Source organism: Liolophura sinensis, chromosome 8 (assembly GCF_032854445.1).
Source record: "Liolophura sinensis isolate JHLJ2023 chromosome 8, CUHK_Ljap_v2, whole genome shotgun sequence".
In the NCBI taxonomy this organism is placed as follows: domain Eukaryota; kingdom Metazoa; phylum Mollusca; class Polyplacophora; order Chitonida; family Chitonidae; genus Liolophura; species Liolophura sinensis.
Genome location: NC_088302.1, coordinates 18,545,074 through 18,562,879, shown reverse-complemented (window position 1 = coordinate 18,562,879; position 17,806 = coordinate 18,545,074). Strand labels below are relative to the sequence as shown.

The 17,806-nt window shown below is 38.4% G+C and overlaps 1 protein-coding gene across 1 annotated transcript in view; it reads right to left on the bottom strand.

Moving 5' to 3' along the window:
* Window positions 1-13,507, bottom strand: part of LOC135473271 (centlein-like) — an 88,534-nt gene extending 75,027 nt beyond the window's left edge. Inside the window, exons 1-5 of the mRNA XM_064753118.1 lie at window positions 13,345-13,507; window positions 12,334-12,404; window positions 10,253-10,341; window positions 5,917-6,045; window positions 4,930-5,014 (exon numbers count right to left, since the gene is read on the bottom strand). Of these exons, the coding sequence (XP_064609188.1) occupies window positions 4,930-5,014; window positions 5,917-6,045; window positions 10,253-10,341; window positions 12,334-12,404; window positions 13,345-13,348 (378 nt within the window). The 5' untranslated portion in view covers window positions 13,349-13,507. The remainder of the gene's footprint in view (window positions 1-4,929; window positions 5,015-5,916; window positions 6,046-10,252; window positions 10,342-12,333; window positions 12,405-13,344) is intronic.
* Window positions 13,508-17,806: the final 4,299 nt, after the last annotated feature.

Here is a 17,806-nt window from a genome sequence, read left to right as displayed (position 1 = left end):
ACGAAACATCCTATGAATGCACCTGGAGGCGAAACTCTTTTTAGTTTTGGACAAGAGAATATAGGGGGAAAAGTCTGTGAGTACAAACTGTCATTTACAAATTCCGCAGATACGATGAAGGTGCCAGGCTCTACTGCTAAATGACATTTGAGTCCTACATGTTTAACAAGGTCCAAACAATCGACAAAGTGTGAAAAGTTGAGGAGAATGGTCCCAGGAGGCCAAAGAGATGATAACTGACTAGATATAACTTGGTGTACACACGTACCACAGGGACTACATGACAAATTTGTAAGTGTCAGCGAGACTATTGATTGTATTAATGAAGCTCTCTGTATACTGGTATGTCACGGCACAGTCGTCACTGTCGAAACACACATCGGGGGAGTCATGGGACTGAAAGCCACTAAAGAACCTGATGTGAATGACTTTCTGGGTATCTGTAGTGGTGAACGTGAAAGGGGTGGGAGGGGGTAAGGTAGAGAGTTGGGGAGACAGGGGCACAAAGTGGCACACAGAAATTAGTACAGAGACACAATGAATATATGTAAAGGGCACGAGTGTGTTCAACAACTGCTTCTGGCTTGTCTCAGCTTTCCAAATGTGTCCAGAGAGCGAGCATCCTGTCTGCCAAAAGTCCGCTGATAACCAGTGATGCATTGCCCAATGTTCAGACTGGGAATAATCCATTTAGTAGAAACAGTGCCACCGAATATTGACTTGACAACTTGCTACTCATGTACCAGTGTCCACGGGATACCGTCATTGACGTCCCCCAGTACCAAAGACAAGGAACATTGGTGTTATCTTCAACAAACTCCATATTCATTACATTGTAATGTAATACAAGGACGTCTGTTTGTCTGTCTGTAAAACAGTACACATGACAATTATACACGAAATCCTAAAAGGTTTCCATACTGTGAGCAAGCAGTGCTACATATACATACATTCAGCCAAGCATTCTTCTCTAGTGTCTCTTTTATATCCACAAAGGAAATCTCCACCCTTCTTGTATTTATCACTAAAATAATTTGGAATAAAATGTATAATGTCATGTATAATTGCAGGAATAAATCAATACAGGAAAAAATCCAAAACTGATTTGTTCTAGGTACTACATACACTAATTCCTCAACCTTTTCACATATGAAAGAGCAACTTTCAGTGCAATTTATGCACATTTTTAATTTGAGTTTGGAGAAAAAACTACATTGATTGGATAGCCCAATTTAAAAAAAAAAAGTATTTTTATCAGACGGCACAGAATAATGTCTTCACAATATACCTGAATAAACACCTTGCAAACATGCTAAAAGAGTTGAAGAGTTACAGTAAAGACAGTAGTACAATTTTTGATAGGCTCAAACGTCATTCAATATGCAATGTGTATACATCTACCATATCAAATGAACAGCAACTAAATACATAAAAACTCCTCACTATATACTGTCACATGACTGTTCAAGCCAAAGGCAAGAAGGAGAACTGCATTAGAAACTTTATATAGCAATGAAAAGGATCCATCTTGGAGACACAAAATTCTCTGATGAATTTGAAGGTCCTAATGTTCTTAATATCGGTGACATTCTAAAGGATGACAAAGAACCAAAACACGACTGGGAATGTCTGCCATTTTTACAGACAATGTCTTTGATGGTGGTCAGGGAGTGAGGGAGAATTGTTTGCTGACAAAACAATCGTGGAAGCAGACTGGTGTTCTGTCGATACAAACACCATCACAAGTACTGGCACCAAAGTGTGGACACAGGGTGACCCAGGGATGATGAAAACTGCCTCAGCTCTGGCCTGTCATGCAGGGACATCGAGAGCTTATTGGATGGAGGGCGGCCATCTTCTTCTCTTCTCTCTTCTGAATCTCGGTGCCTGTACATTTGACAGCCTCTCTTAGTCACCATGGCGAGAAGAGAGTGTAGGGAGTACTACGTGGCTCATTCAGCTGTTGCAGAACATTCCTTTACAATCTTATCTAAGTTTACACAAGAAATTCAATAAAGTTTGCTTGGATGACTGTGAATTAGGTTTGGGGGGTGGGATGTGAGGAACAGTACAAGTATTTGAACGAGTTTTCTTGTTCACGGCACAGCCGATGTCGCCAATTGTTCAGGGTGATCATCCTCTGTTCTGATTCATCACAGTCACTCGACTTTTTCAATGGGTCAAAAATGGCTCCCGTCCAAATTGCCTCTATGCAACAGAATGTGGCTCCAACATCATTAATGCATGATCTAATCTGGCGTGTGCATGTGTAATGTGCCATCCGCACTGCCTGTGTGGGATGACAAATGACAGCCATTGCGGGACGGCAGCATTCGCCTAGTCTCAGGGCACAAACAAATCTTATGTGACTCGGCTATGAATAATTGAGTGGAAAGAAAATGAGAGAAGTTGACTGGATGTAACAGTGGTATAACAGTAAACATCTAATCAATAGAGGCAAGCTGGTTTAATGAAATACCCAGTCTGGACTGGGACCGGGGGCTGCTGCTGTAAAACTCCTGCTGTACAGGATTATGAAAAAAGTGTGTCTTTGTATTGATGTGATATTGACAGATAATCTTAGACTTAACTTGAAAGAGATTTTCATTTAAAAAAAAAAAATCAAATCACAGACCCATGAAGTTTAAACAGCTTAAATTGCTATCCAGACAACTATTTATTTCATGTCATTACTCGCAAATCAACCACCCCATATATATATTTCAAAAGCTAAACTCCATGATGTAATATGTTGTTGGATTTTCTACATGACTTGCATTTTTCATACACAAAAGTCCATTGTAATTTGTAAAACCTTTTTCTCATACACAATTTTATGGGCGGCTTCAAAAGAAAAATGCAAAGAGACACAAGTATTGTGCAAGCGCTTCAACTATAACATATTACAGAATAAGTATTTTACCTGCACATTTTTACGAGCACATTAACTTTTTGTGTACATTTAAACATATAAAATCCACAAGGTCCCCCATAAAAAAATCACCTTTATCTCCTCTAAAAGTCATCTCATCTCCTCAAAAGTCTCCTTGAATTCTGCAAAAACTCAACTCTATCTTTGCAAATTAAAAAGCATCAAAGTACAAGCTCAGAAATTGAACGCTTTACTAAAGAACAAAGGAAAAAAAAATTTACAGATACAAGTACTCTTAAAAATGAATAAGGACCTTTCCAACTGGTTTTATTTACACGGAGATGGATTTGAACTCGATCCAGACGCACAGGACAATATCAAACTATCAACGACTACATGTATATCAATAATCAAGAGCTTTGTATTGAAGGCATTTCAAAGAAAATACTGATCTCTTGGGACAAGGAAAAGCATCAACATGCACACATCAAACTGAGGTCGTTGAACACAGCATTTTGGGTGGCTTGACAAATATATTTGGACAGCTTCTGGTTCAATTTTACGATGCTGGTTTTCTGAGGAAGAAAAAAGCCCCAGCAAGGCTGTTCGTCTGTTATTGTGTAGAAACTATTCACCTGGGATATGGATGTCCATGTCAGACACAGACATCAAAACCCCCCACTGTCTTTCACAGCCTGGATGTGTTTAATCGTAACCTAATAAGCTTTCACATGGACAAAGGTTAAGGGTCTGGCTGTAAGAACAAAGCAGCCCAAAACAAAAACAACCCAGAACGAAAAGAATCCTGGTAAAAAAATGGACAGGCCCTGGTCCAAGAGGGGTCTGAGTAGCCTAGGGGATAGACTGGACAGGAATACCCTACATTGCTGTATAAAACAATAAAATAATCAAAGGTGGCTGGCACCATCTGTGGGCTGGCAAGTGCCCTGTCCTGGCCATGTCAACAAGATCTCATGTCCAGGCATACTGCACCCTGAAGACGGGTACAACAGTGTTCTGTGGTGATTGGGTAACCAGACAGCTGGTCTGACCATCATCACTTCTCCTCACTGAGTGAGCTGGCCATAAAACCCCCATCCCCACGGAGAAGGGAGGGACAAACACCAAGTGTGACCTTTCTGTTTGACAAAAAAAAATTTTGGTATAAACTCCTACCAAAATATTTTATCTTAAAGTCAACTCTGCATGAATACAGCTTATTCAGGAGTAAATCTATTGCTATGGATTAACAGTATCTGTCCTTCACAGACCAGCTTGTAGAGTTAAGGACCTCTTCAGAAATCTGATACTTTGTATAAATCATCAAAGAGGCAAAATCAAACTGCCTGTGCCAAACAATGCAAATCATAATACATTTGTATTCTGTTTTTTTTTTATTTATCCAAAGATAGGAAGGATGAAATTAAGTAGGTAAAAAGGCACCTGGGGTGATTGTAATTATAACACATGGGAATCAGTTCTGTCCACTGTACTTTACAAACACACCTGAGATTGTATTATTTGTTAACAAGAACATGTGTATGTGTGTATGGACACAAGGAAATTTTTGCAGACAATGTCTGTAATTAAGATAGATAATTCTAATGACATTACACCATTCTCTCAGCTGCATCTACACAAATACAGATGGTTCATATTACACACTGAATCCAGTCAAATAAAGACACAGCCATTACTGAAGATTTGTCTCGAAAATCCAGACCTCTTGACTGGTTCTACCAAGTGGCATTTCCTTTTGGAGTTGGTTTTTGTTCCCCTATTTTTCGTGGCTAGAGTCATCCATATAAATTTGTTCAGCTTTAAAATTTGCCTGTTAAATAAATATATGCATGAGTTTTATGCACAGTGTTGGTATACCCATTGATCACCAACTCTCAGGAAACTTTCTGCACATGCATCAGCCAAGTTCATCAACCACGTCAAACTAAGCAGTCATATACTGTTAATAATATTGACAGAAGTACTTGGATTCCAAACTTGGCTAGTCATTCCTACAGTTAAATCACACGTTGTTTAACTAAAACATCGTCTCTTACCTGATCTTCCAAAGCAGCCAGTTTCTCCTTCAGTACTTGGTTGTCATTTCTCACAACGGCTACATCACTTTGCTGTTCCAGTTTTCTGACAATGAATTAATACAAAATAGTCTTATTGTATGAACAAAATGCTATGATGAAGTAGATACATGGACTCTTAGATTCATAGGATACCCGTATGAACACAAGATATATTACGTATATCTGTATCACCCTGCAACTCTTAAGGCATGAACACATGATATACAAAGTATACTGAAACACTTTGAAAACACATAACTGACAAACAACCACATGTTTATTATGGAAGGAAAATCAGACGACAAACTACAGAAAAATACTACCATGACTAGAATTTGTCTTCACCGTTCTCAAATGTTATATTTGAGAAAGGTCAATATTTCTTTTCGCCTGAATTATTTAAGAATTTCACCAACGTTATGCATTTTCAAAGTGTGTCATTATATATATTCCGAGACTCTCAGGATACGAATACAAGATACCCAAGACAAATACTGGTACGTAAGCATGATGTCAGAAGTATATAAATGCTTGATGGCATACACTCCAATCAGCCTACTCTGAGTGACATCATAAACAATCGATGCAAACAGGTATAATCACAATTTCAACATTAACATTTACAAACTTCACAAAATTTGTCAGTACATCACACCATCAAATCACAAAGACCATTTAATGTTTAGTATTGACCACTTTTTTTATCTTCCTCATGTCCTTTTTCTCCACACAAACTGCTTGGACCTGATGGCAAACATTAACAAAAAGCATGTACATACAATGAGGAGATTATAAATAGCTCCAGTGTACACATATTGGTAAAACACTAACCATCAACCAAATAAATGTATCTCTTCATGACTCCTGACAATGTGATGTGAGGGATAGAGAAAGTGTCTGGAAGCAGACTGACACCCTGTCTCCCCTCTGACCTGTGGGGCGACATCGCCCAGCAGGGGGACATACTTAGCTCTGGCATCCTGAAGCTCCCTGGCCTGGGAAGACACTGTAGCGTGTAACTCTTCTATCTTGTCATCTTTAAGCTGAAGAATGCTCAGCACTTTGCGGTCCTTTAACTCGGACTTCTCTTTTTCCCTGTGGAAAAAAGCACAACATTCCAGAAAAAAAATACTTCAACATAACAGTTGGTAAAAGCAGGGAAAAAAAATGTAAAATTAAAATGATTCCATTGGGGTTTTTTTTCACCTACCATTAAGAACAGTGTTGACAACTGAAACTAACAGTGGATTGCAAGATAAATTAATAAATGAATAAATAATTTTGGAGTGGGATAAAAGTATGCCTGTTTTAAACTGTTTAACAATATTGGCAAAAAAGTATATTATGAATAACAAAACAAAATCCATAACAAACACTGTGCAATTCTTAGCCAATATTTTCACAAATACAACTTTCTATTCTATTCCCAAACTACTACTGATTCCATTCTTGTATTACCATAAAGCACGCTTTTTATCAAATTTTTCACATGTAGTGTAAGTCTTAGTGTTCAACAGAATGTGTTGTAGATTCTTACTGAACACCCTGTTCATCTGTCATTAAGCTTAATAGCAAAATATAAATCCTGCAGACACTAAAAATGATTGCAGAGTTGAGGGCTAGACAAATAGAACATAGACAATTAAAACTTCCGTGAAAAATGTATTTTTAAGGTTTATTCCAGTGATCAGGATGTAACTCAGTGAGTAAGGTGAGTTACTCAAGGTACTGTTTGATCCCAGCACTAAACACGCAGAATTGTTAGATTCCCCTGCTCTCAATGTGCCTTGGTAACATTGTCCACAGCATCATATTTGTCAAAGACCACAAGAAGACCTTGTAGTACTATGTGTATGGAAGCACTGTAACGAACAGTAGTAAAGACATAAAGTTCCCATGGTAGTTAGGGACAAGCGCATATATCTGCATATATAAAACTCTACAAGGGAGCTATGTAAGTGGGCATTTCAATACCAAATACTAAAGACATCCATTGAACTATACAATTTTGATTGACAGATGTTAGTCCCTCATCCCCCTGTTCTTTGTCCCACTCCAAATATACAACATCACAGTAACAAGACAAGGGTGATTCGGCTATGCTTCTGCATTTGGCTTCACTAGAGTATTTGGTACTTCATGTGAGACAACATATTATATTATATGCAGACGGTATCAGGGTTTGCAAAGAATACTCAGTACTGATGTTTGATTTATTTTGATTGGTGCTTTACGCTGCACTCAAGTACATTTCACTTATACAGTGGCAGCCAGCATTATGATGGGAGGAAACTGAGCAGAGCACAGGGGAAACCCATCACCATGTGGAGGTTGCTGACAGACCCTCCCACGTACGGCTGGAGAGTAAGCCAACATAAGCTTATTGCGACCGCATTGGTGGGCAGTTGCTGGTGTGCCAACACCCTCGTCCACAGAGGTCCCCTCAATATTGATGTAGAAAGGTTTATAGGTTTGGGATTTTGCTACTAGTTTTCTCTTTTTTCAAATGAAAATTCAATGTAGAAAAAACACTTGAAATTTGATTAAAACATACTGGCTAGATTTATACTCATCTCCTTTTAAAGAACGCTGTCTGACAATAGATCTAACACTATCAAGATAGAGTGGAAAAGTATGGTTGTTGAAGAGTTCCTCTGTTTGCCATCTGAGCAAGAGCATAATGCTTCCAAGGCTTACATCTTACTTGATAGCAGTAGATGCCAATTGAAGTGCATGGCAGCATTTATCTCAACATTCAATCTTTTCCTCTCAAAGTCGTCAATTTGGAACCTGTCTACCAATGCAGTCAGAACTTTAAAACGGCGACATGTTGTCTGGAAATTCTCTCTGCGAAATTGCAGAAAGAGTTGCCCGAAATCCAGTCATAAGAACAGAAAATGTTTCAGATGCTTTCAAAGGCAGTATGAATTCATGCAAGAAACTGTACGGTTACATGAAATGGTGTACAGATTCGTCAGAAATCCATTCAAGAAAACAGAGCATTTTTCAGATGCTTTTTACACGCTGTATGAATTTTTTCACAAAATTGTACGAAGAGTTGCAAGAAATATATCACACAAGACAACAATCTGAAGGAAGGCAATAATCTTCACATCAGCAGAACATTGTACATGTAGATGCACAGAGGAGATTTGGACTCACAATGTATGCAGATGATATAGTATCCTCATAGGGGCGACGTGTCAGACGTAGGCCCGGGGACTGCTCATATTGAAGTCAGCTGAGAAACACGGAGACTCAATTAAGGTCAGTAATGGGCACAACAATTACACTGAATGCCAACAAATCAGTGGATTAAGTGGACAAATTCAATAGAAGTTATGCAATATAAAAGTTGTCAGCTTGCAAACATCCATCAGAGCCTCTGGCGCACAAAGCTGCTCGCGAAAGGGTGACCGCACACTGCTGTGAAGAAACCATGCTGATAATTGAATCATTTTCATGTTGTGCAAAGCGCGTCATTAATTACAGCCTGGTGATCGACAATTACAAGGCTTAAGTAGGGACATGTCCACTAACCTTGTAACACCTGAATTAGTTTTGGAGACAAGCGCGTAGAAGGAAAGCCTATTCGACATGTAAATAACTTGGCGACTGTATTGATTTCCCAGTGAAATTAACTTGACCAGAGCAAATCCTTGGAAAATCTTTTGTTTATTGATAATCACCTCTTGCTAACACGATGTTCATGTGACGCTAATGCGAGCCTCTTGTTCTCAATGAGTCACTGCAAAAGGATCATTAGTGAGACAAATCTATGTACTTAACTTTGAGACAATCAGAGTCGAATATGCCTAATACAGCTAAAGGACAAGAAAACAACGACAACAAAAAAATAAAATACCAAAACTGTTTATGTATTTTTGTTCTTTTCTTTTTCCCAGGGCCTTATTACAGTTACAAATTTCTTTTCTCAGGCCTAGTGATAAATATGAAGCTTCTTAGAACTTCATTCTCCACAAATTTTTAAAAAATTTTTGTCCAAAGAGGAAAATCTTGCACTTTGTTCATTGCTAAGGCAACGTTTTTCACACAATGGAGTTAACAATTCAATGTGGTAAGGATTGGCATTCAACGTCAAAAATTACTTGTCAGGGCATGTCAACCAGGTCATCGGAACCATCATCAGACAAGACTAACCTTCACATTCACCTCATAATACAAGACATACGAACATACAACACTGCCTTTTCCAGGTCATGAATAATACATGTGATATGCAGACAATAAGGTATATGTACATTTTTAAGAAGCAAGAAAAGAAATTGATTAAACAGCAGACTACATGGATCTTAGTATTATTCCAGTTTTAAAAGGACAGGAGAAAACAAAATGAAATTAAATGGGCAAAAACTGGATTCCAACTCAGCACTCAAGCAATACATTTCTCATAAACTTGTCTTTTATAATTTCATTTTGAGTTTTAAAAAAAAGAAAAAAATGGAAATTTTCTGATCAATTTCAGAAAAAAACCAAGTTCCAATTCAGTTCATATGAATCTGATGGGAGATGCTGTAGGGCAGATTTGAACTCACAACCTACAAGGGGAGACTCAGAGGATAATCTACATTGAAACACCAATCTTAAGTTGCTCATGGGCTAAAAGAAGAATACTTAACTGTAGTTAAGGGAAATGAATATTTGTGTGTATGTGCGGAAACTGTGCAAATCTGCTTCTATATTAAGCTTCTTAATTATGCTGTTGCAGAAAAGAAACTGTTCAAGAAATTGGTTGACTTAATAAGTCTGAAATTCCATCACATAAGAGGGGTGTAGCTTACCCTGCTTCAATAAATTTGTTTGGTTTTCTCCCATACAACTGTGCAGTTCTGTGTGAATCAAGTCTGAGCTAAGAATGGTGACTGAGGATTTACATGCATGACTGAATATTTCTTACAGGTAGCGAGCAAACAATTTTTTTTCTTTGATGACTGTTTTAGGCCACACTCACACATTTCTCAATTGTTCAATCACTGTCATTTTCATGGGTAGAAGAGATCAACATACTCTGTTTAAACCACTGAATTTTGGCAAGTTATTGACGAACTTCCCCTGGGGTTATCATACATCTACAAATTTGCGTGCGATATTGGTAATAGACAACAGGTTTTCAACTAATGTAATGCCATGTAAACAAACGCACATGGGCTGTTAATCACTTAGTGTAACCAGGGTCCCTAAAAACATTGAGGCAGTGGGTGAATCTAAAAATTCCCTGTCAAAGGCCGGAATTGAGCCTATACCTTCTGTGCCAGCAGTTGGGGAGTCGTGCAAGCCTTACCTCTGTACGACCATGCTGACTGCCTGAGTGATGTCAGGATTGGCAACCTGTAGCTTACGCCATAACGACCACACAAAGTCCTTATCCACCTGAAAATGTACAAACATATCAGGATCAATCAGGGAAAAAATTCTTTTTGCCTATAATGTAAGACTGCATCATTGCCTCTACCATGTGTGACATAAATGTAACGATGACCTGCTTTAGTAAACACTGAAATAATACCACTGAAACAAAAAAAGTCTATCCCATTTCAACTCACACAATCTTCTTTATCACAAACCAAAGGCAATGTAACTTTTCAGTCTTTCCCATTTTCTTGGCTGATTCTTTGGGGTTTGTATTTCTTTCTCTTTTGACATTGCATACATCCATGTAACTCATTTCGTCTATTGACCATCTAGTTGTTAACATGCAGGTAAAAGAATTCAATTTTGTGACATTATCCGACAACTCAACAGGAAGCACAAATACATGCACATGTATATCCAAACAGCTAAGGGTACTCAAATTCTTATCCGCAAATTATTACATTTTGTATTTTTGTATTACATTTCTTCCCTAAAAAACTATATTGTTCCGTTATTTTTCACGAATATTCCAATATAATACACTTGTGTGTTACAAAGACAAAGCAAAGTTGTTTGTCACTATTATAAATATTTTGGCCAAAAAAGGTCCAGAGAACAGCCGTTGGAGGGGAACCTTGATAAGTCCCAGTCTGAAGTTGGGACTGAACCCACACCTTGTATGTCCTAACGCATAACCACTCTGCTCGCAGCCAACCTCTGCTAAGCTAATTGAGTTATAAATGAGTCTTCACTTTATGGAAATTAATGTAAGTACATGTGCTTTTCCTCATCTGTAAACCATGAACATGTGGAAGGAGTTCACCTTTAAATCAAGTGTCTAACAACTCTTAAAGTGTAAACCACACTCCCTGGGTTACAAAAGATCTTCATGTTCTTTCAGCTGTATTTGGGGGTTTTTTTTCTTTGAAAAACACAAAACCAAAAAAAACAAAAACCAAAATAAAAGCACAAAAAGCATCAACAACTTATAGGAATATACAGTAGGTATAGCAGGTATTAAATCAGGGCAGGCCTTACTGTGAGCTGCTCGAGTCTTGTAGCGTGATTTGAGGGCAGTGTAACATGGGTGACATGAACACAGCTGTGGGTCTGACTAAAACATGAGCTGGCTGATTAACACCAGCCTGCACAGGTAACACGGCTCTGATTAGTCCCCGTCATGCAGGTGACACTTATGAGGAGATCGCGCAGTAACTGCATGATAAATCTCCTCCACAGTCCCACCGATCATAAAAAAGTCTGCGTCGAGGTGGGAACTGTCCACTGAACAGGCAATTCTCTACAACTCCTACCCATACATAATTAAAATGTGATTGGAAGAGATAGTCTTTTGTCACACAAGGAGTACACTTGGTACTAGGGGTCCACATCAATATTACACTATATACTCCCCCCCGCTATGCTCTGACAACTCGTATGTAGGAGACACTGGGACAGGTTTTTGAAAGGCACATGTATGAAAATAAGATATAAGTACAGGCTTGACCGTGATTTTCTTCTGATGTGCATGCAATCAAACCAAACATGAGGGAGATGGTTTTTATTTACAGGTAAATAAATTTAACCATAAGGAAACTAAGATTCAGCCAGTTTTTGAGATTAGAGTGTCCCTTTCCAATATTTTTCTCAATCTTCCTTTCTCTCCCATGTTAATTTGATCATAATAGGGAGAAACTAAGACACGACCCCGACCCCTAATCCCCTTCCCTCTTGGTGAAAGATAACATGGGAAGGTAGATGTACAGTGTAATGGTAGGAACAACACTAGATGATACAGAGCCCAGAGTGAACATATTCTTGATGGCTAAAATATACATACATATATGTGTGCATTTCAATATCATGGGTATTTCCTTGTTATGACATTTAACTGGCACAGTAGTACAGTCTCTAAAACTGATGACATCATCGTAACCATTATTTTTTTAGCAGATTTAAATGCTGAAACATAATCCCCAGCGCACCTCAAAAATACTAAAATATTAGTACCTGACATTGCTGGAGTTCTTCTGCTAGGGCGTGGTTATCTGCCCTAAGACGCTCCAGCTCCAAATCAACTTCTGTCAACACAAAATGAAATTTTCCAGCAGGTTTTTAAAATGTTTTATACATCTGTCAATAGCAGTTCACCTTGTACTCAATTTTTTCACTTGTATGATGACAAAATTTATACACATGACGGAAACAGGAGTATGAGAAGTAAACTGATACATTTGACTGGTACCTTAAAATACCAACTTCAACTTAAAGCCAGAACTGAACATGTAAGAGCTCGTGTCAAGTCAGAAACCTCATTGGTCCGGGGCCAAAAGGCTAACGAGAAAACTGCATCAACCACCGAGGGCAGAAAGACAATTTTGGAACAAAAAAAAATATAAAACATTTCTGTGAAAACAAGAATGTGATTTGCAACAATCACAGATGTGAACTGTGGTGATAGGAAGTATGTTTTCCAATTAAACCAGTAAAGGTCATAAGTGGGATGGTCTGGCAGCAACCTGCAGATGGCCGTGGGTTTCCTCCAGGTTCCTCCCGGTTTCCTCCCACCATAATGCTGGTCGTTGTCGTATAAGTGAAATATTCCTGAGTATGGTGTAAAACACCAAACAAATAAATAAATAAATAAACCAGTGAAAGCAGTAAAAGTTATAAATAAACCATCAAAAGCAGTAAAAGATATAAAGCATAATTCCTAAAGACCATCATGTTTGTCAGGAGTTAAAGAGTTATTACCTTTCATAGATTTAAAGAACTTTTTTTCTAATTGATTCAACATGGTTTATAGCTGTGCTAAAAACACACTTCAATTAAGAAACAGCATTCAGGAGTAAACATGTAGGTGGTAAAAACTGGGCAAAGCCTTGAGAAAAAAAACAACATCCCTCAACTTAATGTCCCTGACAAATGTACTGCACACAATAGCCAATGGGAGCTGGATTTGAACACATAACCTTTCAGGACGACGCTTTACTAACATTTTTTGTATAATTAGTGTCTTACCCATGATGTACAAATTACTACACCAATCATATAAAACGTCCTTCACTCTACAAGTCTGTCATATGTCCACGAAGTACAAGTAGCAGTTAGTTCATCATTCAAAGAAACAAATGGGCTTCTGAAACGGAAAGAAGAAAAACTGATGCAATGACTTCAAAATCAGCTTAATGACAATGTCTCAAGTTGCATGTAGGTAATTGTGAAAGGAAATAATGAACACAAACTTTTTATCTAAATAAATTTCGCTAACGCAGGGTGTGTTCCCTGTTTAGTACATCTGTAGCAGATAATTCATAGTCTAAGCCTTATTTTTGGTTAGATATATATTTATATACATGTATATATAGATTTAGACAGAATTTGAAAATCTAGACCTCTCATTTCCAATTTTTTCCTACTTTCCCTCATTCTCCCATGTTAATTTTCTCAGAATAGGGCATCTCAAAGACACTGAAGCACCTACCCTCTAAACTTATATATGTATACTGTATTTCACCTAGAAACACCTTTTGTCTGACTGCCCTTTATAGGGGTCTTTGTGAAGTTTAATTAATTTCTTATCTTAAGTCCAGAAGTACTGGCATCAAAAGTTTTATTTTAAGTCCTTTATGTGCTTCTCAAAGTGCACTTTCACCGACCAAACTTCAGATAAAAGACAGTATGTGAATTTTGAACTTACATCATGGCTGTCAGGTATATAAATGGAGGAAAACCACTGCCTTTTCAATGGATATCTGACTGTAATTGGTTTGAATTGACGTACTTTCACAGCTTACACCTTTGTAAATCATTAGAATTCACCATTAGATCGTAGTAAGCATACAACATTCTACTGTAACATCTGATTTTAATACAAAGCTTTTGAGTTGTGACATTACGACATCATGGCGATATCCCATAGTGCCACGATTTCACTTTATGGCAGCATGGGGGCAAATTAATGTATTTTATCATAGGCGGCTATACACAATAATCGATATTATCAATTCCAATGTGGGTGCTGTGATTTCAAGTCCAGCTCATGCTGGCTTCCTACATGGGCAGGTTTGCCAGTAGCTTGCAATGGTTGTGGGTTTCTCCCAGGGCCCTGCCAGGTTTTCTCCCACCATAACGATGGCTGTTGTCGTAGAAGTGAAATATTCTTGAGTACAGCATAAAACCCCAATCAAATCTATAAATTAATAACATTATCCATAAATCATGAATTTTATTCCCCGAAATATTTATTTCAAAGGATTTGCTAGGTACATGTTAGTCAATTATTTAAAGTCATATTTTGTGGATAATTTTCATTTTTTGTTCATACCTGCCCAAGTTAAAAAGCAGTGATTTATCCATACATACTTAATCCATACCATAGATACTACTTCACAAAGTGAAGTCACCAACACGTTATAACTCGAAACCCCCAATAAAATGTAGTACATATTACACATGTATATATTTAACTGATTTCTAGTGATTATGAAGTAATATGATTTTTCTCCTGTAACACTGTGATGTCTATGGAGGATGGAGCTTACCCGTAAATCTCACTGTGAACGCGTTACATCAGAGTGTACCATCAGTGTGCCTCACGCACATGACAATAATTATGAACCTTTTTATTATTTGTTACTTCCCCAATACAAGATTTTCGAGTTTCAACATTACATGTTGACATCCCCAGAGTACCGTGACACTCTCTCGGAACAGCATGGCTAAGCAAATTCGTGCGATTTAATATGGGGGTGCATACAATAATCTATATTTTCCATAATTGAAGACTTACCTCCTGAAATATGAGCCAGAATAGATGAGTACGCTGAACAGAACTGCCACACTATTGGTTACAGTGAGTGCTTGGGATTTAACATCGTACTTAATTATTTTTCAGTCATAAGACGACAACTATAGGTCACAAGTACCACCACATGGCTTGGCTAGTTCTAATCGCAGTGCCTAGTATTTGAAAATGTTAAAGAGTTACTATAGCGTCACGACCCGTACATCTAACATGCAAGCTAAAATGATAAAGATCGAGATAGTCGGCATTACTTTCTTACATTGAAACAAATAAAATACATTGTATTAAAGCCGCAGTTGTTAGTTCAATAGGAGGTGAAAACAAATGTTTTCAGTCATTTCCAATTTTGCCTGGTGTGACATCATGCACAGAACATGTGATGTCACTCATCACCGATAGCCACAAATGAAGTCATACTGTCAAATGTGCATGACATCATTCCAGCATAACTGCCTCACTCGACATTTAGTCTGCCTAATTCATCATCACATCAGGAATATTATCATGTCACATCAGAAAAATTTTACGAAAACTGAGTAGGATTTTGTTTTTCAACTTTCTTCACTTATAGAGGTTAAGAAGTGTTATTCATCATAATTTTTTTGCAACCATGGTGCTAGCTATATTCCATAAGGTATCCTTCGTATTCTTTTAACACTTCTGCCTCATTTCTCTTGGCACTGAAGCAGCACTTTAAGAGTTAGGTCACATTCTCAGAACTTTCTGAAGCCAGCTCGCAGATCCTACGTGCCTTAATTCAAGAGAAGCATGCTTACTTTATCCATTGTTACATTTGCCAGGATAATTCATTTAGAACTATATTTCTGTCAAACATCTCTTTGTAAAACCCACGACCCCTCTCAAAGTTTTCAAATGATAGACACTCTTCTAGAGCTAGCCCCACCATCAGTTGGTATGATATTAACGTCATCATTGTATATATTTATATATTTCTTTGATTGGTGTTTCACGCTGTGCTTAAGAATATTTCACTAATATTAATGCGGCTGTGAGGAAAACGGGCAGAGCTCAGGAAAAACTCGCAACCATCCGTATGCAGCTGTGAGACCTTCCCACGTATGGCCGGAGAGGAAACCAGCATGAACTTGAGTGAGTGAGTGAGTGCTTGGGGTTTAATGTAGTACTCAACAATTTTTCAGTCATATGACGACGAAGGAATCATTAGGGTGCATGTACGTGTAATGTGCCTCCTTGTTGCAGGACGGATTTCCACCGCTCTTTTATTTAGTGCTGCTTCACTGAGACGACTTACCGAAGGCAAGTAAGCCGCCCTCCCGAGCCATTATACTGATACGGGTCAACCAGTCGTTACACTATCCCCTTCATGCTGAACGCCAAGCGAGGGAGTTACAGCTTCCTCTTTTAAAGTCTTAGGTGTGACTCGATCAAGGATTGATCCTGGATCTACCGGTCCCGAAGCGGACGCTCTACCAACTGTGCTATCCGGGCCGGTCAGCATGAACTTGAACTCACTGCATTGGTGAGGGGCTCCTCGGTCATTGGACCAAGCTGGCGTGCTAACCCCCTTGGCCACGGAGGTACCTAACTGTTTATCCACCTACTCACCCATGTTAAAATGCACTGATTTGCCACACCAAGCCCTAACACGACGTCATGGAATAAAAGGACGTCACCACGATGTCGTAACATCGAAACCCAGAAAGACTTCTGTCTTTACACATACTTTTTACATGTCAATACAAATACATCAGAGCAAAGGATACCAAGCATGTTTAACAACCCAAAACAAACAAAAATTCAGCGTACTAGTGTTTCCTAATAAACTGGATGTGTGATCATCTGCTAGTCTGAGGTTGCTCTGATGTTAGGCATGGCAAAAATTTTGTCCCCTTGAAGATGGTCTACCACCTGCGTCAGAGTGCACTCTATTTAAAAACTTGATGCAGTTGCCGTGGCAGTTTGTCACGGCATTTGAGACAAAATTAAACATTCAATATGTCTCTATGGTTCGAAGTTTGCAAACACTAATGTATATGTCTCGATGGTCTGAAGTTTGCAAACACTAACGTTCCTTATCTTCATTTAGGTGCACTATTGGGTTTCTCGGCCAGGCAGACTACATGACTCACAAATTCCCATTTACAGCAAAGCTCCAATATTACAAATCTAGGGTGATAATGAGTGAAAAGTAGATAGTGCATCTAGCTGCTTATCTTTTTGTCCGTCAGTTTATTACAAGGAAAACAGCAATCCATTATTTACTAGGCAGCATGGGCCCAAGAATGTTTGGCGATGCTCAAAGGATCCCCTATACTGACAGTTTTGACATACTTGACTAGGGCAGGTAACTTAATCAGGTTTTTAAATGGAATGCATTCTGACGTAGGTTTGGGTCCATTCTTGGCCGAACATAACTACAGCACACAGCATGCAACGAAGTCAATGTTATGAGATGAACCATTGCCCTTACCAGCATATTAGTTTACACCATGGGGTAGTACAACAAAAAATGTGGCGCAATTTTTCCCCACATCAAAATTAGGTAATTCGAGATCGTGGACATCCAGGCCTTTACCATTTTACTCGCACCAACACACTTACTCACTCACACATAGAGGTGAAAACATTGACTAAATAACATGGGAATTAATTCAAAACTCTGCTTCACGGCCTCATAAGTCCAAAACCAGGTTT